At 44.2% G+C, this 27,591-nt stretch overlaps 1 protein-coding gene across 1 annotated transcript; it reads right to left on the bottom strand.

Moving 5' to 3' along the window:
* On the bottom strand, positions 1–27,521 carry pik3cg (phosphatidylinositol-4,5-bisphosphate 3-kinase, catalytic subunit gamma). The gene is made up of 24 exons (XM_030045891.1): positions 27,357–27,521; positions 25,517–25,736; positions 24,684–24,855; positions 24,064–24,326; positions 23,188–23,274; positions 22,963–23,063; positions 21,763–21,932; positions 21,065–21,252; positions 19,982–20,089; positions 19,554–19,647; positions 18,599–19,025; positions 17,723–17,821; positions 16,634–16,769; positions 14,290–14,355; positions 12,912–13,055; positions 10,556–10,637; positions 10,151–10,254; positions 9,849–9,995; positions 6,868–6,958; positions 6,624–6,754; positions 4,370–4,481; positions 4,015–4,172; positions 1,890–1,971; positions 1–1,097 (listed from the first exon to the last, which is right to left on the bottom strand). The coding sequence occupies exons 2-24, from the start codon at positions 25,727–25,729 to the stop codon at positions 898–900; spliced, it is 3,375 nt and encodes a 1,124-aa protein (XP_029901751.1). The 5' UTR covers positions 25,730–25,736; positions 27,357–27,521; the 3' UTR covers positions 1–897.
* Positions 27,522–27,591: the final 70 nt, after the last annotated feature.

Raw genomic sequence — 27,591 nt, forward strand, 5'->3', positions numbered from 1 at the left:
ACTTTCAGTCTTAACCATTAACATGTGGTGTCCAGTTTGCGTTGTGGCGACTTAATCCCAATCCTAATCTCACGTCCTGACAGCGCTTCAGTCGCCATTGTGGCCGTGAAAATGCAAAAATATAAAATATAAATTTCAGTTGGTCATCTTCAGCCTTTTCTTCATCGTTCCTTCAGATTAAACTTTTGAAGTGCAAAAAAGTAAAACAGAATTTATGAACATTTTTCTGTTCATGGTTTCTACTGATTTCAAAATTCAAGTCTTCGTCCGTCCTTCAGTCGACTTTCAGCTCTCAGTCGATGATCATGATTTATTTATTTATTTATTTATTTATATTTTGTTTTTTTGCTGTGCAGTTACATTCCTCATCCTCCAGCAGCTGCATCAAACTCTACAGATTTAAATTGTCCACTTCCAGAGAGACAGGCTGCAGTTCAGTGTCTGTCCACCGGGGGCAGCACTGAGCACTAAACACAGCAGAATAAGTGGCTCAGCGCTGTGAACTGATCCGTCCAGAACCAGCAGCTCATTTTCAGCGACGCACAGGAAGAAAAAAAATATTATTATCATTTAAAGAGCCGAGTTTCTGGAAAAGTCCCATTAACCGCTGCTGATTTGACTGTTTGGCCTCTATGGCGCCCCCTGCAGGTGGAGACACACGATGGATCTCTATAGAATCTGTCTTTGTCTGCGTCTCTTTTTCGAGGAGGACTTGGAGGGGTTTTGAAATGGGAAATGTGCGGTTGCCGGTTCAACGCCACACTCTCTGTGCAGATCGGAAGCTCATCGAGGACACGGCTTCTCAGGGAAAAATAAAAAACGTCTGTAACAGTTATCTTTGTAAAAATAAAGGAAAAACAAAGTAAAAGCAGGAGCGCTGGCGTGCGGCGCGGCGCTCTAGGCGGAGCGTTTCTCCACGCCCTGCTTGATGCCCAGCACCAGGTGGACAAACCAGTTGATCTGCACCATCCAGCCTTTCTCCCTGCAGATCTCGATCTGGTCCAGCAGGTGGCGCTGCGCCTCGTCCTCGCTGCGGCCCACCGTCAGCGCCTCGCGGATGTACTCGATGTCCTCCTTGCTGGTCAGCTGCGGCATGCCTGTCGCCCGGCACAAAACAAGAGCTTTTACTTTGAAAGGGTCTATTTCTTTCTAAATTTGCACATTGTGTACTTAGATCTCTGGTGTCATATTTTATTCTTTATTTTTTTTTAATTTATTTAATCTTGTGCTCTGTGGATACTGCTGAAAACTGTGAATTTCCTTCGGGATGAATAAAGTATCTATCTATCTATCTATCTATCTATCTATCTATCTATCTATCTATCTATTTCTCTGTTTATCTGAAGTCCCAAAAGAAATGACCTCACATGACCTCATGACCTCACATGACCTCGACTTCCTGTCAAACAGAGCATCTAAAACAGTGACATCATCATCCTGCTCTAGTGGCTGTAAATTAAAATTTCAAAAAAACTTTCACAGATCTGTCAACATCCTCTCTCATCTACATGTCCCTTCAAAATAAAAGCCTATTTCTCTCCCAGACTGATGTCCTGTTGGTTTGGCACCGTGTCCCGCCCAGACTCAGCTGACAAAAAATGCTGAGTTAACACGTAATTTGTCATTTAAAGAAACCAATAAACTCAACCGTCCATGTTTTTGAACGGTGGAAAAGAAATAAATTACGCGTTTTATGTGTTACATTGTTTCCCACCATGACATTAAAATACATTTTTAGAAAAGCGGACTGACACATTTCTGTGTAAAATATGAAAAGCTTTTCATCGCAGGTGCGTTTAGTTTTGTTTTTTCATGGAGACGCTGGAACTGCGACTTTCCCCCGAGGAAAATAAAGTAAAATAAATAAATTAAAATAAAGTGAAACCCACCGGTCATCAGCATCATGGAGAAGAGGATGATGAGCAGGTTGGTGTGGTGACGAAGAGCGAGGTACGCTTTCACACACACATCCTGAGGGAGAGAGAGAGAGAGAGAGAGGGAGAGAGAGAGAGAGAGAGAGAGAGAGGGAGAGAGAGAGAGAGAGAGGTAAACAAAAACAAAAACAAAGATTCAGACTTGTATCAGGATGTCGAGTCGCATTTGTTCCTTCACTGGAAACAGGATTTTTTTTTTTTTTTTTTGCAAATGTCAAAATGACCGAGTCGACACATATTTTCATATTTTAGGCTGCTTATTGATTTATTATTTCGAATCAGTCAATTTGTAGCCGACCGATCGATGAGAAACTGCATGGAAATTAGACAGAATGTAGAATCACATCAAGCAGAAGAGACACAACAAACACACAGCAGACACGTTTGACTTTTCCCTCCCAGAGGAAAGTAAAAATCTGTCCGTCTTTCTGGAAAAACTCTTCGTTCCATGTGAGAAAAAGGTGCTGCTTATCTTTTGCACGGAGTAAGAAAGAACAGAGTGTCGGATCACAGCGTTCTCATGGAGCTTCTTGTCGTTCATGTTCGCTCTCGCCGCAGAACCCAACCGCAGCATCTTGCACTGCAACCCCCTTACCTTACCTCCCTCCCAGGTGAGTCTCCATGGCAACAGTGACGTGTAAGAACTTTCCCAACGTTCCATGTGGAGCTTTTGCTTTTTGAACAGCAGCTTTGATAAACAGACAGACACAGCAGCTGACGGACAGTTTGTAGTGCCAGGTCTAATTAATTTATCATAATTACTAATCACTAATTTAAAAAAAAAAAAAAAAAAAAAAAAAAAGTGGAAATTTCCCCACTGTGGGACTAATAAAGGAATATCTTATCTTATCTTATCAATTTGTCAGAGGCCTCTTATTTTTCTTATTACACATAATAATAATAAAAATAAATAAATGAATAAATAACAACAACCACAATAATAATAATAATAACAATAATAAGAATTATCATTACTATTATCATTATTATCATTGTTATTATTATTAATATAATAATTATTATTGTTGTTGTTGTTATTATTATCAGAATAATAACAGTGATAATAATGATAATAATAAAAAAAATTTCCAGAGACGGCTGCTGTGCTTTTGGAATAAAAGTTTACCATGAAGGCTTTTTATTTATTTATTTATTTATTTATTTATTTTTCAGACTGTTTGTTTGTTGCACGTTGTTCCATTTGCTTGAGCTGCTCATTATAAATGTATAAGTGCGGAAATATTAATAATATTCTCATCATCTTAATTTCTCTCATGTTCTGCTGCACTGAGACATTTTCATCAGCCTGACACACACACACACACACGCACGCACACACATGCACAAACAATCTGGGTTAATTTTAATCGCTGAACTGGGTCACACACACACACACACACACACACACACACACACACACACGTCACAGCCAACAAACTAATATTTAATGTTTCCAAAATCAATAAACTGAACTCTAAACGACAGGCGATGGCGAGACACTTGACTGGGTATTTACAGATTTAGTTTTTTTTTGTTTTTTTTTTTTTTGTTTTTTTTTTTTTAATAATATTAAAGGCAGAATGAGTAGGATTTTCAATATTCACTATTCATTGAGCCTCAAAATTACAGTCAATTAATTTTGAAAAGTTCCAGTCATGCAGCAGAAATTTTTAAAGAAATCCTGTATTCATTAAAAAAAAAGAATAACTTAAAAGCAGAGTGAATAGGATTAAAAAAAAAAAAAACATGTACAGACTACAAAAAGTCATTACTTTATAAATGACTAAAATTATTCACTGATCCTCAACACTACAGTCAATTAATTTTCAAAAGTCCCATTCATGCAGCAAAAATAAATAAAATCCAGTATAATTTTTTAATAATAACTTAAAGACAAAATGAGTGGGAGTTTCAAAAAAAAAAAACAATGTCTAGACTCATAGAAAAATAATCGTCCAGTGAGCCCGACTCACTCTGCCTTTAAAAAGTGATTCGTTAGGCCTGATGCAGTATAACAAAACTGTGACTGTATGTGTGTGTGTGTGTGTGTGTGTGTGTGTGTGTGTGCCGCTTCCAGCACCTGGAACTTGTGGAAGTGGGGGCTGCTCTTCTTGCCCGACGTTCCCATGACGTACAGGAAGTCCGGCGTGAGCACGAAGGGAACCCACTCCTTACTGATGCCCATGAAGCTCTTGTAGTTCCCCAGGATGTGGCCGAAGTCAATGTGGAAGAGGTTCCCTGCACACACACACACACACACACACACACACACACACACACACACACACACACACACACACACACAGCAAAGCTTCTTAAGGTGTCCTGATCATATCACATCATCAGGTCTTATCACATGAGATCTGTAAACAGGAAGGTATGTCCATCGTTTGGAGGAGTGTTTTGTTGTTGTTGTTGTTGTTGTTGTTGTTTACCGGACTCGGTGATCATGATGTTGTCGTTGTGTCTGTCTCCGATGCCGAGCACGTAGGTGGCCACGCAGTACCCGCCGCAGGACAGCAGGAAGCGCTCCACCGCCTGCTGGAACTGCAGAGGAGAACACCTGGTCATCAGCCTCACCTGACACTGTGAGCCCCGCCCCACCGCCTCACCTGACACTGTGAGCCCCGCCCCGCCGTCTCACCTGACACTGTGAGCCCCGCCCTGCCGCCTCACCTGACACTGTGAGCCCCGCCCTGCCGCCTCACCTGACACTGTGAGCCCCGCCCCACCGCCACGCCTCACCTGACACTGTGAGCCCCGCCCTGCCGCCACGCCTGACACTGTGAGCCCCGCCCTGCCGCCTCACCTGACACTGTGAGCCCCGCCCCACCGCCACGCCTCACCTGACACTGTGAGCCCCGCCCTGCCGCCTCACCTGACACTGTGAGCCCCGCCCCACCGCCACGCCTCACCTGACACTGTGAGCCCCGCCCTGCCGCCTCACCTGACACTGTGAGCCCCGCCCCACCGCCACGCCTCACCTGACAGTGAGCCCCGCCCTGCTGCCACGCCTCACCTGACACTGTGAGCCCCGCCCCGCCGCCACGCCTGACACTGTGAGCCCCGCCCTGCCGCCACGCCTCACCTGACACTGTGAGCCCCGCCCTGCCGCCACGCCTCACCTGACACTGTGAGCCCCGCCCTGCCGCCTCACCTGACACAAGCTGAAGTAACTCTTTGAAACCCAGGAGCCTGTGGGCACGCTTTTATTTTGAAAGGTTCTTACTTCATCTCCTTTACAAGATTCACATTATTTGTGTTTTTTTGTTTATTGGGATTTTTTTTTTTTTTTTTTTTTTTTTGCGATGTCTTTCAGTTTTTTCCACACAAAATGTTTACTTAATTTTGTGGTAATTTTCTTGTTATAATCTCTTCATAATACTTACAAATAGTTTTCTTATAACATTTTTAAAAAATGCAAATTTTCTGTTTTTTTTTTTTTTTTTTTTTTTTTTTTTTTTTTTCAATTTTATGATTTTTTTTTGTAATTTTTTCACTACCTTTTTGGTAATATTCTGGTCATGTTTTACTTGTTTCTTGCTCATATGCTTGTAAACTTTCCCCCTCTTTTTATTTTTAACAAATCAAGTGAATTTGCTGAAATCTCAAAGCGTTATCTCCAATAGTTCAGACACTATTTTGAATAAAAATTTGATGATATTGTGCGAGAGAGCGTTACATGTCATTTAAGATCACAGAGCGTTTGGTGTCAGAGCAGCAGGTCGCAGCTTCTCCTGATAAAATGATGAACCAGAGGATTCTGGGGCCTCGAGGCTCCTGGGAGATAATAACAACAACAGGGACAGGAATAATCTCACCACTTTAGATCTGTCAACTATGAGAGCTGAACATTTTAATCCCAAATCCTGATGCAAAGCAAAATATTTTTTCATGTCAGGATCCAAACACAAAAAAAAAAAAAAAAAAAAAAAAAAAAAAAAGCTGAATGAAAGTCGAGTCGGGTCCAGAACACGAAGACGTCTGAAAACCTTTTTACAGAAACAGAGCAGGAAAAGTAATAATAGATCAGAGTGCAGCTGTGACGGCTAGAGGAGTGTGTGTGTGTGTGTGTGTGTGTGTGTGTGCGTGCGCACGGTGGAAACACACACAGACGCGTTTCCTTCCTGTCTGCGACGCTGCCACTTCCTCTGAAACTGACAGAGGAGCAGCTGGAGAGAGGTGACATCACACCGTACCCACGATGCATTTCTGCTCTGCAAACCACACACACACTCACACACACACACACCAACGTCACACAGATCCTCAGACGACAGGCACCCCTTTATTAATGATGATGATGCTTCCACCTGCAGGGGGCGCCAAAGAGAATCTTCTATAAAATCTGTCTGGTCACTTTCATGTGGTTTTTACTCTTTTTTTCCATTTCTTTGGTAATTTAGTGGCAATTTCATATAAATTTTCTTGAAATTATTTTCCCCCTCATGTTTCCGGGTATTTCTGTGGTGATTTTATGTTATTTTATTTAATATGAAACGCTTTTGAAAAGTTAATTTGCTGAGGTTTCAAAGGGATAAACGAGGAGAAACGAGGCAGATCAGATCCAGAAAACAAAACTCTGGAAGCCAGTGGGATTATCTCGTCCCACTGGTGGATTATTGTACCCTCTGAAGGAAAACAAAGGTCAGAGCAGCGAGGGGGGGGGTGTGTGTGTTTTGGGGGCACCTTGTCCTCGCTCACACAGCGGTCCCGGAGCCACTGGTGCAGGATCTCGTCTTTGAAGGCTCCGGTGCTGCCGACCACGCTCTGCTGGATGTTGGCGATGGTGGTGGCGTCCTTCACGATCTCGATCATACCTGCAGCCGCAAGACGGACAGATTAACACTGATCAGCCTGTGCATGTGTGTGTGTGTGTATGTGTGTGTGTGTGTGTGTGTGTGTGTGTGTGTGTGTGTGCGAGCCGGCTGACCGATCCTGTTCCCGGTGGAGATGCAGCCGTACGGCAGCAGGGACAGGTCCAGGTTCTCCGTCTCCCAGATCGACTCCATGATCAGCAGGATCTGAAGGGACAAACAGAGCTCAGGTCAGACCGAGGTCACACACACACACACACATTTTTCACCAAAATCATCTTGAGTGGACTAACCGGTCTTGCCCAAAACTGAGCTAGAAACTTTGATTAAAATTTAAGATGAGTAGTGACGATGTTAGCTACTGACTTTATGTATTTCCATAGTGAACTAAGTAAATACAACACAGTTAATCAACGACTGATGACCTGTTGACAGTTTCTGGTTAGGTGTGTGTGTGTGTGTGTGTGTGTGTGTGTGTGTCAGCGAGCCGTGTGGGGTGGCCGTCCTCAGGCAGGAGGGGATTTGGTTGCAGTCCTGTTAGTCCAGGTAGTTTCACTGCTTTCCCCTCCTGAGAAACCCCCTCTCTGTCTCTGCCTCTTGGTTCTCCAACGTTCTCCCAGCAGAACCAAAAGGAACCCGCTCGTGTTTTATGACCACGAGACTTTTTGTTTACATAACATGATCATCCAGAAGCCACGAGTACCAGGATGACACATGAGTCAACACGGCGATGGAAACTAGGCTTCCCACCGATCTGATCAGATATATCGGATCGGCCAATATTTTGCATTTTATGCAATTTAGCATCTCAATTCGCCGATCCGATCAGTGACGTCATTGTCGTGTTGAAACTTTTTGCAGATGCTCCCGTTGCGTCGTTTTATCTGTCTCATTTACTCCGAAGAAGTTCCACACCACTGCCGTGTTAGTTTTGAGCCCTGTCACTATGTGACGGACAATAAAGTTTTTTTAATCTTGAATCATTCGCTGTCGGATTCAAACATACATGTCAGCGGTGTGGGACTTCTTCAGAGTGTCTGAGACAGAGAAAACTCAAGCTAGTTTTAAGTACACTATATTGCCAAAAGTATTCACTCAGCTATCCAATTAATTGAATTCAGGTGTTCCAATCACTTCCATGGCCACAGGTGTATAAAATCAAGCACTCAGGCATGCAGACTACTTCTACAAACATTTGTGAAAGAATGGGCCGCTCTCAGGAGCTCAGTGAATTCCAGTGTGGCACCGTGATAGGATGCCACACTGGAATTCCAGTCCAGTCGTGAAATTTCCTCGCTCCTAAATATTCCACAGTCAACTGTCAGCTCTATTATAACAAAATGGAAGCGTTTGGGAACAACAGCAACTCAGCCACGAAGTGGTAGGCCACGTAAAGTGATGGAGAGGGGTCAGCGGATGCTGAAGCGCATAGTGCAAAGAGGTCGCCGACTTTCTGCACAGTCAATTGCTACAGAGCTACAAACTTCATGTGACCTTCAGATTAGCCCAAGTACAGTACGCAGAGAGCTTCATGGAATGGGTTTCCATGGCCGAGCAGCTGCAGCCAAGCCACACATCACCAAGTGCAATGCAAAGCGTCGGATGCAATGGTGTAAAGCTGTGATATTCTGTCTTGTTTGAGTTATGTGTTTGTTGGCACTTCCTGTTTTATTTTGTAGTATTGCCCTTGTATGTTATGTTGTTACTTCCTTTTGGTTTCCTGCTTGTTTTTCCCACACACCTGTGTCTTGTTTGCTCCTTCCAGTGCCACACCTGTCCTGTGTCTGTCAATTATCCCTGATTGTACTGATCCCTCCCAGTGTTTCCTCAGCCTATCCTCTGTGTTCTCCTGTCTTGTGTTCCAGCCCCTTCCCCAGGTGTGTCTTGTTGTAATTAGTCTTGCCCTATTTATTCCCTGTGTGTCCTTGTGTCCTCTGCCAGATTGTCATTGTCTCCCCTGTGAGTTCATGCATTCCAGCATTTATTTCTTCGTGTTAGCTTTTCTGGTTTTGGACTTGGATTGGATTTTTGGACTTTGGTTTTTGTGCTCATCCCCTGATTGGACTTGTTTGTCTTCTCTGCCTGCCTTCCCGTGTATGACCCTGGACTGGAAAAGTAAAGTGATTATCTTTACTTACTGTTTGTTTCCTGTGTGTTTCTCTGCATCTGAGTCTCTGTTCGGTTCAGAATTGTTACAAAAGCACGCCACCACTGGACTCTAAAGTAGTGGAGACGTGTTCTCTGGAGTGACCAATCATGCTTCTCCGTCTGGCAATCTGATGGACGAGTCTGGGTTTGGACAATTCCATGCTCCCAACCTTGTGGGAACAGTTTGGAGCGGGCCCCTTCCTCTTCCAACATGACTGTGCACCAGTGCACAAAGCAAGGTCCATAAAGACATGGATGACAGAGTCTGGTGTGGATGAACTTGACTGGCCTGCACAGAGTCCTGACCTGAACCCGATAGAACACCTTTGGGATGAATTAGAGCGGAGACTGAGAGCCAGGCCTTCTCGACCAACATCAGTGTGTGACCTCACCAATGCGCTTTTGGAAGAATGGTCAAAAATTCCTATAAACACTCTCCTCAACCTTGTGGACAGTCTTCCCAGAAGAGTTGAAGCCGTTATAGCTGCAAAGGGTGGGCCGATACCATATTAAATCTTATGGTTTAAGAATGGGATATCACTCACATTCATATGTGTGTGAAGGCAGATGAGCGAATACTTTTGGCAATGTATATACAGTAAATAAACAAGTTATTTAAATAGACATATCGCTCCCTCATGTGATCGGTGATCGGTTTATTTAAACTCACTGATCGGTTATCGGCCCCAAAAACCCTGATCGTGTAAAGCCTAATGGAAACAGGATAAAACTTCACAATATCACAGAACAACTCTTTGAATTTTGTATTTTAAGGAGTGAGAAGCTTCCAGACACACACACCATTTCACTTCAGTGTGTTTACAAGAAAAAAACTACGTCGTGTGCCTTTAACTGGCCCATAACCAACGTGATTCTGATTCCTGTGATTCTGTATGTGTGTGTGTGTGTGTGTGTGTGTGTGTGTGTGTGTGTGTGTGCAGCGCCTCGCCTGCAGGATCAGCATGTCCTGCCTCAGGTCGTCTCCGTCTTTGAAGATGATGCCGATGGCGTCCCGGGACAGGGTCGTCGGGTCGGCTCGCTTGAACTGCAGCCACAGAGGCTTCTTCTTGGACGCCATCACTTTACACTGCTCGATCTGCACACACACACACACACACAGATATATACAGACAGACGAACATAGACACACACACAGAGACATATGAGGGGGTTGTGCAGGTTGTCTGAACATGAACCTGTGTGTGTGTGTGTGTGTGTGTGTGTGTGTGTGTGTGTGTGTTGCTCCCTCACCAGCAGGGCTCCAGCTCTCAGGCCAGGATCGTACGGGACTCTGAAACTGTCCGGCAGCCCCGACGACTGCAGAGTCTCCAGCTTCTGACGCAGCTGGAACACCACTGACACACACACACACACACACACACACACACACACACACACACACAGAGTTATAATACACGTTTTATTTTCCACTCCAAACAGCAGGATTGACTGAGCGTAGCAGGTATTCTCTGAGATTAAAGAGGAAAATTTATGAGAAAAAAACCTCTGAGCTCTGTGCTCTCAGGGTCTGTTCACATTAGGGCCATTTGCTCCGTATCGTACCAAAGGCAGGTGTGTGTCAGGTGTGTGTGTGTGTGTATGTGTGTGTGTGAGTGTGTGTGTGTGTGTGTGTGTGTGTGTGTGTGTGAGTCTCACCTTGTGCGCTGACGTCGTATTTGTCTGCAGACATGGCCTTGATCTCTCTGGTGACTCTCTGCAGAGCCTCGGTCACCTCCACCTGGACAGCAGCAGCAGGTCAGCCTCAGCTACTGACCCAGCTACAGACCCAGCTACTGACCCAGCTACTGACCCGCTACTGACCAACTACTGACCCAGCTACAGACCCACTACAGACCCACCTACTGACCCACTACTGACCCACTACTGACCCAGCTACAGACCCACTACAGACCCAGCTACAGACCCACCTACTGACCCACTACTGACCCAGCTACAGACCCACTACAGACCCAGCTACAGACCCACCTACTGACCCACTACTGACCCACTACTGACCCAGCTACAGACCCACTACAGACCCAGCTACAGACCCACCTTCTGACCCACTACTGACCCAGCTACAGACCCACTACAGACCCAGCTACAGACCCAGCTACAGACCCACCTACTGACCCACTACAGACCCAGCTACAGACCCACCTACTGACCCACTACAGACCCACTACTGACCCACTACTGACCCAGCTACAGACCCACTACAGACCCACTACTGACCCAGCTACAGACCCAGCTACTGATCCAGCTACTGACCCACTACTGACCCACTACTGACCCACTACTGACCCAGCTACAGACCCACTACTGACCCACTACAGACCCAGCTACTGACCCAGCTACTGACCCACTACTGACCCAGCTACAGACCCACTACAGACCCAGCTACAGACCCGCTACTGACCCACTACAGACCCGCTACTGACCCACCTACTGACCCAGCTACAGACCCAGCTACAGACCCGCTACTGACCCACTACAGACCCGCTACTGACCCACCTACTGACCCAGCTACAGACCCAGCTACAGACCCGCTACTGACCCACCTACTGACCCAGCTACAGACCCAGCTACAGACCCGCTACTGACCCAGCTACAGACCCAGCTACTGACCCACTACTGACCCACCTAAGACCCAGCTACAGACCCAGCTACAGACCCACTACTGACCCACCTACAGACCCAGCTACAGACCCACCTACAAGACCCAGCTACAGACCCACTACAGACCCAGCTACAGACCCAGCTACTGACCCAGCTACAGACCCGCTACTGACCCAGCTACTGACCCAGCTACTGACCCAGCTACAGACCCACCTACTGACCCAGCTACAGACCCAGCTACTGACCCAGCTACTGACCCACCTGCTGCCCCAGCTACAGACCCACCTACAGACCCACCTACAGACCCACCTACTGACCCACCTACCGACCCAGCTACCGACCCAGCTACAGACCCAGCTACAGACACAGCTACTGACCCGCTACTGACCCAGCTACTGACCCAGCTACAGACCCACTACAGACCCAGCTACAGACCCGCTACTGACGCAGCTACTCACCCACTACAGACCCACTACAGACCCAGCTACAGACCCACTACAGACCCAGCTACAGACCCGCTACTGACCCAGCTACTCACCCACTACAGACCCAGCTACAGACCTGGTACTGACCCACCTACTGACCCAGCTACAGACCCACCTACAGACCCAGCTACAGACCCAGCTACAGACCCCACTACAGACCCACTAATGACCCAGCTACTGACTCCACTACAGACCCAGCTATTGACCCCAGTACAGACCCAGTTACTGACCCAGCTATAGACACAGTTACTGACCCAGCTACAGACCCAGCTACAGACCCACTACAGACCCAGCTACTGACCCAACTACAGACCCAGCTACAGACCCACTACAGACCCAGCTACAGACCCACTACAGACCCAGCTACTGATCCAACTACAGACCCAGCTATTGACCCCAGTACAGACCCAGTTACTGACCCAGCTATAGACACAGTCACAGACCCAGCTACAGACCCAACTAGAGACCCAGCTACAGACCCACTACAGACCCAGCTACAGACCCAGCTACAGACCCAGATACAGACCCACTACAGACCCAGCTACAGACCCAGCTACAGACAAAGCTAGAGCCAGGCAGTACAGTGTAACAATAACATCCGCATACTTATTCTTTCAGTAATAAAATATTTACAGTAGGACCAGGAACGTCAGACTCCTGGCTGTTCAGTGTGTGTGTGTGTGTGTGTGTGTGTGTGACTGCGTGTGTGTGTGTGTGTGTGCGTGCATGCGTGTGTGTGTGTGTGTGTGTGTGTGTGTGTGCGTGCATGCGTGTGTGTATGTGTGTGTGCGTGTGTGTGTGTGTGTGTGTATGTGTGTGTGTGTGTGTGTGTGTGTGTGTGTGTGTGTGTGTGTGTGTGTGTGCGTGCATGCGTGTGTGTGTGTGTGTGTAGCTGGGCAGCGGCTCACCTGCTTCCTGAAGTCCTGCAGCATGGCCTCGCCGCAGCCGCGCAGGTACGCCTCCAGCAGGACGGCGTACCTCTGCTGGTAGTGCATCGACTGGACGATCTCACTGCGCAGGAACCAGAACAGGAAGTGGCCGATACGCTTACTCTGTGCACAGCAAACAAACAAACAAATAAACAAACAAAAACACACACGAGGAGAGAGGCGGTGTGGGTCAGCGTTACAAAGAAAAAGCTGAAAAGTAAATCCCAGAGAGTCAAAATGAAGTTAAATGTTTACGTGTTATTGATATGACAATATTCTGTAACTGTTGGAGGAAAAATACCATAAAGTTCACAGAATGTTCCGTGACTTAATGTTGATTTTTTAACTAAAATGAGGATTTTCTGCCTCGACCAAAAGTTTAAATGAATCCAAAACAATATACTTGGCTGTTAAGATCAAAGTAGTACTTTAGCTCATCTTAGCCTAGCGTAGCTCCAGTAGTACTTATAGTAGTACTTTAGCTTAGCCTGGCGTAGCTCCGGTACTTTAGCTCATCTTAGCGTAGCTACAGAACGGCAGAGAAGGGAGCCGGGTCGCCACTTCCTGTTCCTCCATTGCCTCGACATCTGAGACGCACAAAGCGAGTGGACGGGGCTTGGAGGAGGGGCTTAAACTCATGAGGGCGGGGCTTGGAGGAGGGGCTTAAACTCATGAGGGCGGGGCTTGGAGGAGGGGCTGTTTGCCGGGTTCCTCCTCCTCCAAGAGTTTTGGCCACTTCAGACCAAAACGCTGCTGTTTAAAATTTTATTTTTTATTTTCAATTTGAATATCAAAGGGAGCATGAGCGAATAGTACAGAGGCACAGGGAGGTAAAATAACAAACAACAAACAATAAAAAAAAAGAGGAAATTAATAATAATAATAAAAATAATTAATTTAAAAAAAAGCAAGGGCATTGAGATGGTTGGTTTAAAAAATAATAATATATAAATAAATAAATAAATAAAAATAAATAAATAAAAAAAGGGACACACAAATAGTGCCTCCTTTCCATTCATTCAGATGATTATCGGTTTATAATCGGGAATCATTCCGAATCAAAAATCGATTTTAAATCAAATTGGACGCCCAATAATCGTAATTAAGTCAAGAGAGTCCCACACCCCTAATAATTAATGTTATTAATGATAAACTTAAAATTGAAAACGCAAAGCTTAATTGCATTGCCCCAGCCAACAACATAAGATCAGGGCCTGTTCTTGAAATACATGAAATATGGATGAAGAAAAAGATGTCAGAGCTTCTCTGAATAAAGTCTATGAAAAGCAATTTGATTTAAAAGTGTTTCATCTTTATTTTCCTGGTTGTGGAACCTGCTCATTTAGATGCTGCTTACCCTCAGCGCTCTCTTCAGCAGGAACCTGACCAGGGCGCTGTCATGGTACGGCTCAAACTTGACCGCCTGCAGGACACACACACATACACACACACACACACACACACACACACACAGAGCTAATGTTATGTAATCCAGATAGCAGTTTGCTGGTTATAAACAGACCAAACACAGTGCGGGAAGCGCAGTCAAAACACAGAGTTTGTTGTGTGTGAGTTGAAAGAGAGCCACTTCAAACACACACACAGACACACACACACACACACACACTACAGCTCACATGGAAACTGAATGACCTGTTTCTCTCACAACAAACGTTCTGAATGAAGCGCTTGTGTTTTGTCGCACCAACATCCTGTGATTATTAACTGAGGAAAACCAAGATGCCGCCGGTAAATAACAGCTGCTGTGAGCCCGAGTGCATTCTGGAAATATACCAGACGATATTTCCGGAACACACACACACACACACACACACACACACACACACACACACACACACCGCTCTTCACGTCTCTCTGCTCTGGGCGGCAGAGGAAGAGGGAAATGGTCGTTTGCATGTGACGGCGAGCAGCCTGATAACTTCCATGCAAAACTGACCACAGAGGCAATTATCAGAAAAAGACAACAAAGTAATTCACTGTGTGTGTATGTGTGTGTGTGTGTGTGTGTGTGTGTGTGTGTGTGTGTGTTTGTGCCAGGATACTGCCAGAGGCTCACACAACTTCCATTTGCGATGAACACTTTAAACCCCAAACTCTGTCACATCAGTGTGAGGGACGCACGTGCTGCTGCGACGGGCCCAGTGCATGCTGGGTAATGTAGTACCGATTCACTAGACTGTGAATTCAAACCTGGTGTCGCCATGGTTACGCTGTAGCGTCCAACGCCGAGGGGAGTGTTTATCAGAAAATAAACATTTCAGCTGCACAAGAAGAGAAGAGAGGAGAGGAGAAGAGAAGAGAGAAGAGAGGAGAGGAGAGGAGAGAAGAAAAGAGAGGAGAAGAGAAGAAAAGAGAGGAGAAGAGAAGAAAAGAGAGGAGAAGAGAGGAGAAGAGAAGAGAAGAAAAGAGAAGAGAGGTGAAGAGAAGAGAAGAAAAGAAAAGAGAAGAGAGGAGAAGAGAAGAGAGGAGAGTGAAGAGAAGAAGCAAAGCAGAAGGAAAGAGGAAGAGAAGAGAAGAGAGGAGAAGAAGAGAAGAGAAGAGAGGAGGAAGAAGAGAAGAGACGAGAGGAGAAGAGAGGAGAAGAGACGAGAAGAGAAGAAAGAGAAAGGAAAAGAGAGTAGGAATGAGAGGAAGAGAGGAGAAGAGAAGAAAAGAAAAGAGAAGAGAGGAGAAGAGAAGAGAAGAGAGGTGAAGAGAAGAAAAGAGAAGAGAAGAGAGGAGAAGAGAGGAGAAGAGAGGAGAAGAAGAGAAGAGAGGAGAAGAGAGGAGAAGAGAAGAGAAGAGAAGAGAAGAGAAGAAAAGAGAAGAAAAGAGAGTAGAAGAGAGGAGAAGAGAAGAGAAGAAAAGAAAAGAGAAGAGAGGAGAAGAGAAGAGAGGTGAAGAGAAGAAAAGAGAAGAGAAGAGAGGAGAAGAGAGGAGAAGAGAAGAGAAGAGAGGAGAAGAGAAGAAAAGAGAAGAAAAGAGAGTAGAAGAGAGGAGAAGAGAAGAGAAGAAAGGAAAAGAGAAGAGAGGAGAAGAAAAGAGAGTAGAAGAGAGGAGAAGAGAAGAGAAGAAAAGAAAAGAGAAGAGAGGAGAAGAGAAGAGAGGTGAAGAGAAGAAAAGAGAAGAGAAGAGAGGAGAAGAGAGGAGAAGAGAAGAGAAGAGAGGAGAAGAGAAGAAAAGAGAAGAAAAGAGAGTAGAAGAGAGGAGAAGAGAAGAGAAGAAAGGAAAAGAGAAGAGAGGAGAAGAGAAGAGAGGTGAAGAGAAGAAAAGAGAAGAGAAGAGAGGAGAAGAGAGGAGAAGAGAAGAGAAGAAAAGAAAAGAGAAGAGAAGAGAGGAGAAGAGAAGAGAAGAAAAGAAAAGAGAAGAGAGGAGAAGAGAAGAGAGGTGAAGAGAAGAAAAGAGAAGAGAAGAGAGGAGAAGAGAAGAGAAGAGAAGAGAAGAGAGGAGAAGAGAAGAGAAGAGAGGAGAAGAAGAGAGGAGAAGAGAAGAGAAGAGAAGAGAAGAGAGGAGGGGAGGGCAGGGCGGGGTGGGGCAGGGTGGGGCAGGGCGGGGCGGGGCAGGGCAGAGCAGGGCAGGGCGGGGCAGGGCAGAGCAGGGCAGGGCGGGGCAGGGCAGGGCAGGGCAGAGCAGGGCAGGGCAGGGCAGGGCGGGGCAGAGCAGGGCAGGGCGGGGCAGGGTGTCCAGGTGTGCCAGCTCACCTGGACGAGCTGCAGCAGGTATCGCAGCACGTCGTCGTCTCCCAGCGTCTCCAGCTTCCTGACGGCCATGGAGCGCACCTGAGCGTCTGAGTAGTGACAGTCCAGCAGCTGCATGGCCAGACCCACGTCCAGACGGCTGCTCGGACACACACCAGAGACACCTTCATCACCTTCATCATCATCATCTTCATCTTCATCACCTTCATCATCATCACCTTCATCACCATCATCACCTTCATCATCATCATCTTCATCACCTTCATCATCACCTTCATCACCTTCATCATCAGCATCAGCATCACCTTCATCACCTTCATCATCACCTTCATCACCTTCATCATCACCATCATCACCTTCATCATCATCAACATCACCTTCATCATCATCATCACCTTCATCATCATCATCATCATCATCATCACCATCACCACCATCATCATCATCATCATCATCACATCATCAACATCATCATCAGCAGCATCATCACCACCATCAGCATCATCACCATCACCTTCATCACCATCACCACCATCATCATCATCATCATCATCATCACCATCACCATCATCAGTCTAGTCTTCCATCAGGATGTGGGCACACCAGATGAAACATGCAGAGCTCATCATAATGAACATGAGCTGATCACAGGTCAGTCACATCTGGATTATCTGGATTTAGTTCTTCACATCTGGATTATGTGTCTCACAGTGCAACACACATTCTCACTTATAAATACAATTAAATTTATATATATAAATAATAATAAAGTTACAATAAGAACGGTGGTGTGAATATTTTCTGCTACTTCTCCTCCAAAACTGTGTGTGTGTGTGTGTGTGTGTGTATGTGTGTGTGTATGTGTGTGTGTGTGTGTGTGTGTGTGTGTGTGTGTGTGTGTGTGTGTGTGTGTGTGCGCAGGTGTGAAGTCTGCATGAAGCTCATTCTCACCACATCTTCTTTTTTATAAACACTGATCTCTGTGGAGAAAACAGCATCTGCATGTTTCTGTGTGGACGCATCTGGTTGCCAGGTGTGTGTGTGTGTGTGTGTACGCCAGGTGTGTGTGTGTGTGTGTGTGTGTGTGTGTACCTGCTGTCCCAGGCGGTGCTGCGCTCCAGCAGGCGGTGTGTGATCAGGACGTCTTCCTGTTTGCCCCAGCGGACGGAGCTCAGCAGCTTCGGGTAGGCCCTGAGCACGCGCACACACACACACACACACACACACACACACACACACACACACACACACACACACACACAAAGACACACACGCACACACACTGAATAGGAGGATTTTTCAACCCCACTGATTTGAGATGTTGCCATAACGACCGACAACAATCACCATTTTCTGTTGAACTGGTCAAATAAACGAGGAAAACCTTTCAATGTCTGTTCTTCTCCCATTCGGTTTATATGTTTATTTTATTTTATTTCATTTTATTTTATTTTATTTGTTTATTTGATAGGGACAGAGCACGTTAATGAACATCAGGGGAAAATACAATCAAAAGTCCCTATATAATGTCTATGTGTTCACCATTTAGAGTACATTAAATAGAAAAAAATGAAAAAAAAAACAAAAAAAAAACTCGGAGATTAAAGTCGTAAATTTATCACAAAAAAATTTGGATATTCTCTGAGATTGAAGTGGCAAGTTTATGTGAAAAAAAAATAAAATTTATAAAAAAAAAATAAAATTCTGAGATTATCAGTAATAAAGTAGTAAGAAGTAAGAAAAGCTATTTTTACATTTTTTTCTTATAAATTTACAACTTAAATCTTAAATTTTATAGGTTTTTTTCCCTCAGAATAACCCGAGGGGAAAAAAAAAAAAAAAAACTGCAGTCATTTCCAGTTCTTGGTGATTACTAGCTCATTAGCTCATTAGCTTGATCCTCATATTTCCATGTCGTGTTTTCCTGCAGACAGGTGTGTTTTTAAGGGAGCGTCGGTCCCGCCGTACCTGGGGTGGCGCATGCACTCGTGCCTGAAGTGCCACAGCAGCTCTTTGTCCTCGGGGCTGAGCGGGTGCAGGGGGTCCGTGGCCACGATGGCCTCGAACTGCTTCCTCAGGTGGTTGGGCATCTCCCTCTGGCCCCGCTCGCCGCCCTCGGCCTCGTCCGGCGCCGCGGCGTCCCGGCCCGCCTCGCGGCTCTTGGGCAGCACCACGGGGAAGCAGTACCTGTCCAGCAGGACGGACACGGCCATGGACGAGGCCTTGTCCGGGTTGGTGGCCGAGGTGAGCTTGTCGGCGTTGACGCTGCTGCTGCTCTCCTCGCTCTTCTCCGGCATCTTCCACATGTGCAGGATGAACTCGCCCTGCCGCAGCAGCGAGCGGTGGTCCACCAGCAGCAGGTTGACGTAGTACAGGAGGCGACTCTTCGTCTTCCCTGAGAGACACACACACACACACACACACACACAAACACACACACACACACAGTCAGGTAAACAAGTCTCTGGTTCCTTTACTGACCAGTGGCCCGAGGCTGGGCTTTTAATTTAAAATGTTTTATTTCCCCCTTCATCCTTACTTTTTTATTTTTGTCTGGTAATAATGGGGTGTTTTTCTTGTTTTTTATTTTTATTTTTTTTTCTTGTTCTTTAAATTTTTAAAATTTATCTTTATTTATTTTTCTTCATTATTGTTATTATTATTATTATTATTATTATCATTTGAATGTATTCGTTTTTATGTTGTATTATTTTTTGCAGTAATTTTGTGGTAGTTTTTTTGTCATTTAATTTTATAATTATAAACGTAATTTTATTTTACATTTACTTTTTTATGAATGTTTTAACAAACTTTTGCTAGTTCATGCTATTTTTCTCATGTTTTTTAAAGCAGTCAAATTAATCTGATCAAGTGATTTGAATAAGTAAACAAATAAAAGTGATATCTGAGTCTTTGGCCTCACCATCGTGGGAGCCGCTTCCTCCACTTCCTGTCCCGTCCTGGTGGGCGGAGCTTGCCTTGGAGTTTGGCGTCTGAGCCGACTTCCCGCAGGAAACCTGACAACACGACAGAGGAGAGGAGAAAAAAAAACCAGAACAGAGAGACCAGTTTGACCAGTTTACTGTGACAGGAGTTAAAGGCACAGTTCACCCAAAACAGATGATCCATCCAGACAGTCTGTGTGTGATTTGGTGAAGTTTCCGGTCCGTCTCCCTCCACCCCAACACATCAGGGCTGGATGGAGACTCAAAAACTGGGATCTACTTCCTGCGGAGGAACACCAGCCAGCTCTCCGTCGGCCTGAGCTCAGGCTCTCCAGCAGCAGACAGATAAAACTGTCGGGTGTTCTTGGGCAGAAAATAGTTCCCTCTGTGTTTTTTGGGCTGTTACCTGCAGGTTGAGGCGCGCTCCTTTCGGCAGATCTCTGATCCTGATGTTAAACTCCAACCAGCAGTTCCACAGGACCTCCTCACTGAGGGGCTTGGAGGTCGTCCGCTCCTGGGACGAGAACCACAGCTTTACAACCAAACGTCCAAAAACAGATTTTTTATTGTCAAAAAATAAATTTGGCCGTAATCCTCTCTGCCTGTTGTGCTCTGTTGTAGCTCTTTAACTACTATTGTACTTGGCAGAAAAAATAACATGTAATTATTATTTTATAATACAGGTGCAAAAAAAAATATTCACTTAAGTATTGCCATTTTTTGTTTTGCGTTTTTTAAATTAAAATTTCTTAATAAAATTTTTGCATTATTATTATTTATTTATTTTATTGTTTTTTTTATTTTAGTATTATTAATTATTTTATTTGCTATGTTTTGTTGTAATTTTCTTGTAATTTATTTTTTTAAAATATAAATGTAATTTGTTTACTACTTCTATGTTTTTTTGTGTTTTGTACTTTTACTTCGCAGAAAAAAATATGTAATTACTATTTTATAATAGGGGTGTGAAAAAATTCAATTGACATAGGTATCGCAATTCTTTTTAAAAACATTATTATTATTCATTTTATTTATTTTTCTTGTTTTTTATGTTATTATTATCGTTTATTTTATCGTTATTATTATTTTGTGGTAATTTTCTTGTTATTTAATTTAATACATATAAATATAATTTGCTAATTTTGGCAATGTTTTACTAATTTTATGGGTTTTTTTTGTTTGTTTTATTAATTTTTGAACCAATTTGTTTATTTCTGAATTGATGCAGGTATGAAACTAGACGACCTGAGGAACCCGCTGGTACCAGACGGGTTGTGCTCGGCTGTCGGTATGGCGACTAAATATCGCTGCAAAGTCAGGCTAAAACAAACTGGCATTTTTACAACTTTACACTTTGCGACCACATACTGGAGGATAATTCAAAAAAATAAAGTCTCAATAAATCCTAATATTGATCGCAGTATTTGCCGAATCGTGACACTCGGTCTCATAACGTTTCCGTGAGCCGCTCGGTGTCGGGGGGAGTTACCTGGGCCAGGAGCTGCTGTCCGTGGAAGATGCTGGCCTCGACGAACACGGTGAGCTCGGGGTTCTTGGGCAGGGAGGGGATGTCGATGCCGAGCACCTTGACCCTGAACTTCCTATTGCAGTCCCACATGGAGATGGTGAAGACCCGCTCGTGGTCCTTCTCGTCGATGGTCAGCTGCTCGTGGGTGCCTGGGGGGAATTCAATAAATCATTTCCCAATTCAAATCAACGTAATGCCATGTCACGGTTACGTAGGGCATTATTACAAACACAGCATTAGCCTGAGCTTCTGCCTCTATTTCCTTTTGCACGTATTTCTTCTTCTGCAAAAACTACAAAACATAATTCAAAAGATATTTGAAAATTAAGGATAGAATTTGTGTTTGCCAATGGCAGCACAGTGATCATACACCCCGAACTATTACTGCCTTGTTACTGAATGGATCTACACACACACACACACACACACACCACAGGCTGTTTCACGTCTCTGTTTTGCTTCCACATTTGCTGCCTGTGGCCGTTATTTGCATGCAGCCATGAAACTCAGAGGGGGCTGGGAGATTTGTGACGCAATGCAGAGCCTAACAGGTGCGGTTTCACACCGCAGTCCTTCCTCACACCTGCCCCGTGCTCACGCTCACACACACACACACACACACACACACATTCCACCTCGCCGTGTGCCGCTGGTTTCACCTGCGACTCCGGTGCAGTCGTCCACCTGGGCCCAGTCCTCCCTCTGCACCAGGTCCAGGGCCGGGTCGGGCGGCGTCTCCAGGACCAGGTGGATCTCCTCCCCGTTCTTCAGACACTGACGGATCCAGTGGAAGTTCTGCACCGGTTTATCGCCGTAGAGATACTCCTCCCTGCGAGAGCCGCCACAGGGAGGGTCACTCTCCACGTAAAGTCAGACATTAAAGGCTACAGGCTCGATGCTTCAGTCCGGACTGGAAGCGGCTGCTGTGATCTCGGTCAGTGGAGCAGGACAGGGCTGATGCTTTCACCCCCTTTCGTTCCTGTTTGCCTGTTTGTTTGTTTGTTTGTTTGTTAGCAGTAAATCTCTAAAAGTTATGAACTGATTTGCATGGAGCTTTGTGGAATGGTTGTTCATGGGGAAAGGAACAAGCGATTCACTTTTCACTTTTCACTGCCTGAGGAGGGGGGCGATTAACATATGGAGAAAAAACAACATATGGAGCCGGCTGATCGTGTTTTCTGCTTTGTATTTGATTATTGCGTCAATTCAGTTTTCAATTAATCAATCATTTTGCCCAGAAAGTGTGGAAAAAAGTCTCATGGGAAGTGAGCAGGGCCTAAAGCGATGCCTCCACATTGCTTCCTTAGTCTGAACGTAGTCCACAGGGTAAAAGACTAAAACTAACTAAAACTAACTCAACTAAAATTTTCTGCTGATTGATTATGGATTAATTGAAGAATCATTTCAGCAGGATTCAACCCTCTGAATTCCCCTTATTTTCAAACCTTACTGAATTATGCTAATTATTTATATTGTTTTATATTTATATTTATTTATTGATATTAGTATACTGTTTTTATATTGTTTTTTATACTGTTTTTTTATATTTTATTCAGTATCTTATTTGTTTTTATTGTTTTAAATCTTTTTATTCACTCTCTTGTCTGATTATTATTATTATTTTTTTAATTCTTGATCTTTTATTTTTTAATTAACCATATTTTATGAGTGTGCATCGGTCTCCTAATCCTTTTACTCCTTATTTTATGCTTATTTGTCAATCAAGATGTAAAGCACTTTGAATATCATGCATTTGCTTGAAAGATGCTATATAAATAAAATTTGATTGATTGATTGATTTTAATGAAAAAACGTTGCTACTGATGTATTTTCAAACCTCCAGGAGAGGTTTTCCATACCTGCCACACACACGCAGCACGAAGTCGGCCTCACACACACTGTCAGGGATGCCCAGCAGAGCCTTCTTATTGGCCGTCTTGGTGAAGAAGCTGGCCAGCACCTGGAAACAGAACAAAACTGTTTCATGAGCGATGGGCTTCTACAGTAACAAACAGCGTAAGGATAATGAGGTGCGTCTGTTTTCAGGTGTTCACGGAGCGCCAGGTGCTCGTTCTGGTCGTTACCTGAGCCGGCGTGTCGTCGATGGAGACTTTGATGGTCTGACTGTTGGAGCCGACGTGAATCACCAGCAGGATGTGACCGTTACTCACCTGACAGGACGGACAAGACAGCGTTAAATCAATCAATAATCAAGGAGAAGGTGATTAAATGATTACACCACGTAAAGTTTAATCCATATTCAATAAATTACTAAACTGATTGATACATCAAACTCTTAACTCAGTGAGGAGATGGTCCATCAATAAATCAATCCCTCATTCATGTTGTTGAGAAGGTGGTGTGGAAATCAATCAGTCAATCAATCAATCAATCAATCAATCAAGCAACTGACCCACGAAAAAAGCAACCAACCAATCCCCTGTTCAGTTTGCTCAGGACCATGTTTGGGAATCAATCAATCAATCAATCTACGAAACAACTAATCAAGTGATCCTCCCGCTCAGTTCCTCAACACCCTCGCAGAGAATGTGGATTGAAAACTTGTCAGTGAATCATCAATAAATAAATCATTTTTCATGTTCTAAAACAAACCACGTTGTTAAGAAACTGATCAATCAATCAATCAATCGAGGTCCAACTTCAGTCACCTTGGGGAGAATATACAGCATTGAACTGATTAATCAATCAGTCAATTAGCTAATCAATCAGTAGACTGACTGACCATGCACCAAGCTGATGAGGTCAGCTGAGCACGCTTCAATCAATCAATCAACCGATCAATCCCCCTCAGTTTCCTCAGAAAACTGACCAGATACTTTATTGATCGCAGAGGGAATGTAGGAATCGTGGATCCTCCTTCTCAGCGCTCTGACAAGCTAACCCAGGAACTGATCGACTGATCGACTGATCGACTGATCGATTGACCGGTGAGCGCCCACCTTGCTGAGCAGGTGCTCGGTCAGCGGCCTGTCCGTCAGCCAGGGGTCGGTGCTGTAGAGCTTGGCGTCGCGCTCGGACAGCTCGATGCGCCGCGGCGTCAGCAGCTTCCTGCGGGTGAACTCCAGCTCGTCGTCGTGCACGTTGCTGACGTCCGTCACGTCGTAGCCAATCAGGTAGTTGAGGTAACGCTGGTACTGCAGGGATTCGTCCGTTGGCTGGGGGCGGGGCACCAGCTGGATCCGCCCCACCTCCTTCTTCAGAGCTTCACAGCAACAACAACAACAACAACAACAACAACAACAACAACATCAATGACATTTTCAGTTCTTTGGATTTTTACTTCAACATAAAGAGAGTTTTGTAGTTTTTGTACTTAATAAAATTATGTTTATTAAGTTTTAGACAGACAGACAGACAAATGGGCAGTAAGGCAGACAGGCAGACAGACAGACAGACAGACAGACAAATGGGCAGTAAGGCAGTAAGGCAGACAGGCAGACAGACAGACAGACAAATGGGCAGTAAGGCAGACAGGCAGACAGACAGACAGACAGACAGACAGACATACAGACAGTCAGACAGTCAGTCAGACAGACAGGCAGACAGACAGGTGCGTCACCTCTCCAGTAGCGGATGCAGTCGAGCGTCTGGAACACCTGGTGTTTGTCGTAGATCTCGCACACGCTGCCTTTCTTCTGGTAGAGCAGGATGCAGTGATCGGGGGAAAACCTCTGGTAGAAGTCTGGACACAGGTTGGAGGCCACGGCCCGCAGCCACACCTGAGCTTTCACCTGCACGACACACACACGCAGTGCGGGGAAGCACCGGGGCTGATGGGAAATGTAGTCCTTACGTGGACCAGACCAAACTTCAATGTGAAAATGTTATGCTAATGATCTACAATTTAAAATAAAGTAATAAACTGGGGCCATCACACTTTGGCTTTAATTTTACACAGTTTATTCACTAAATTACGACGGTGTATTAGGGCCACTGTAGAGAAAAAAAAAAACAAACACAGCCATTGAATATTCAGACAAAAAAAAAGCCAGAAGATCCAAGATTAAAGTTGTAGATTTATGAGAAAAAAATTAATAAATGTATGAAAATTTATGCAGAATTTTTTTTTTATATATAATTTTTTTGGGCTAAAATCACCAAGATTTCCTTCTTACTAAATCTGACAGTATGAAAAAAAATATATTTTTCAGAGTTTTTTTTCTCATAAATTTATGACGGTATAATGTCATAATATTCAAATTTTCTCCTTAAAAATGTGGGAGGTTTTTGCTCGTAAATTTAAAACTTAAATCTCAGAAATTCTTAGTTTTTTTTGGAATATTACACTGGCCCTAATACACCGTCATACTATATGATTCATGGGTTAATTATGAAAAATATTGGCAGATGCAGCTGCAGCCCCACAGGAAGCCAGACCCGGGTCCTGCTGACCTGCTCCACCGTCCAGTTGGCGGCGACCTCCAGCAGCAGGGTGTCGGGGCCGCTGCCGCCGCGCGCCGCGCTGGGCAGGACGAACTCCACGGTGATCTGATCCATGGAGGCGCAGGACGACGGCGTGATGGCCTTCTTCCTCCTCCTCCTCCGGCTCTCCTCTCGCAGGACTACGGGCTCTTCGTCGCTCACCTGGACCTGCTGCTGGTCCATCGCTTAGCTGGGAGGGAGACAGGAAACAAAATATATCATACAAGATATAATACAAAATATAAGTGATATTAGTTGCATCAAAATATACAGAAAATACATCAATATAGTCTGTGACATCCTTATTTTTTTTTTTTATTTACGACCAGCTTACTAACTTCATTTTTAATTTACTATATATTTTAACTTATTTCAACTTCATTTATTTAATTTAATTTCGCTGTGTATTTAGCATACCGTATTTTATTTCTATGCTTTGTATTTTTTTTTTCAGATTTTACTTAGTTATTTTATGATACATTCTGTGACTTTTAATACAAAATATAAATGATATTAGCTGCATCAAAATATACAGAAAATACATCAATATAGTCTGTGACATCCTTATTTTTTTTTTTTTATTTACGACAGTTTACTAACTTTATTTTTAAATTACTATATATTTTAACTTAATTCAACTTTATTTATTTAATTTTGCTGTGTATTTAGCTTGCCGTGTTTTATTTCTATGCTTTGTATTTTTTTTTTCATATTTTACTTAGTTATTTCATGATACAGTCTGTGAATTTCTTATTATTTCATCGTATCTATTTATTTTTAAACTCATTTTCTACTTGCTGTCATTTTGCGAGACAATGTGACCTTTGTCTGCAAAAGGTGCTGTATAAATAAGCTTGCTTGCTTGCTATGTGTACTAGAACAGTGAGTAATGGAATTAGTGTGGATGGATTTTTTTTTTTTTTTTTTTTTTTTTTTTTTTTACAACGTGAAGTAACCACTAAAAATACAGAATTTTCCAGGAAGTAAAACTGGTAGCATACTGATATGAAAGTTATAGGAGGAAAAAAAAAATCTAATCCAGTCCAATCCAGCTGTGGTGCCCTAAAGTTTCCTTTCCTGCTGCTGTTGGACTGGACCGCATTTTACGGACAGCTGTTTCCACTATTGTGTCCCCACTCATTGAATATAAACACAAAGGACAAAAAATTAGAAACACCTCTCAGTATAATGCAGCCCAGTAGCAGACCTCTGCAAACTACAACCTCAGTAATAAACACAGAATTAAAGTGACACATTCTGCACAACGTCAACACAAACTGAACATTATACACTTTAATAAAAGGTAGAGTTTATGTCAGAGCTGAGCTACATCAGATTACACAGGTGGCGCTGATAAAGTGATGCTGAGTGTATTTCCGTATGGGTAAAATAACATAACAGGAGATATATAAAGTTACCACAGCCTCTCATGTAGGAATATAATTTTGTTTCAGTGTTTTCTCTCTCATCTGTCACAGCTGTGCACGAACAGCTGTGGGTTTGTTCCCCGCAGCTTCTTCTGTCACATCAGCAGAGGAAGTTTTAGAAAAGCAGGAAGCAAAACTCGACACGGTGTCGGTCCAGCTCCTTGGTTAAACCCACACGGACACCAACAGCAGGCCTCAGTCTCAACATATTTAACACGGTGACGGTGAAAAAACGACATTTCTAATAAAGCCTTTAGAGAAGGAGCTCGTGTTGGCGGTGCGCCTCGCAGCGGAAAATAACGGTTCAAATAACGGCACCAGGCGTCGCTCCGAAAACCCCCCATTTTTTTTTTTAAAGTACATAAAAGTGTTTTCAAACTCACCGCTGAGCGCAGAAACAGGCGGCAGCCACACCCGAGGGCCTGGGGGTGAATTTCGGCATTGATGCTACATGGAGAGGAAAGACGCCGGAGTGGAAAAACATAAGTTTGATGTGTTCACAAAGTCCGGAGCTGCTGCTTTTACAGCGTCAAGCCCCGCTGTGCTCCGCCACTTCCGCTCTGCTCCTCCCACGTCACTGCTCCAGGGACTGTACCACACACTTTACTGTGAAAAACA

This window comes from Myripristis murdjan, chromosome 23 (genome assembly GCF_902150065.1).
Source record: "Myripristis murdjan chromosome 23, fMyrMur1.1, whole genome shotgun sequence".
Taxonomy (NCBI): Eukaryota; Metazoa; Chordata; class Actinopteri; order Holocentriformes; family Holocentridae; genus Myripristis; species Myripristis murdjan.

What these genes read in the sequence shown, in the direction of transcription:
- pik3cg (XM_030045891.1), bottom strand. Translation starts at nt 25,729, where the DNA reads ATGGACCAGCAGCAGGTCCAGGTGAGCGACGAAGAGCCCGTAGTCCTG. An exon ending in GACAGCAGCTCCTGGCCCAG is followed by an intron (nt 20,090 to 21,064) that starts GTAACTCCCCCC and finishes TTCTCGTCCCAG; the next exon opens with GAGCGGACGACCTCCAAGCC. An exon ending in GAGCGCGCCTCAACCTGCAG is followed by an intron (nt 19,648 to 19,981) that starts GTAACAGCCCAA and finishes TCGTGTTGTCAG; the next exon opens with GTTTCCTGCGGGAAGTCGGC.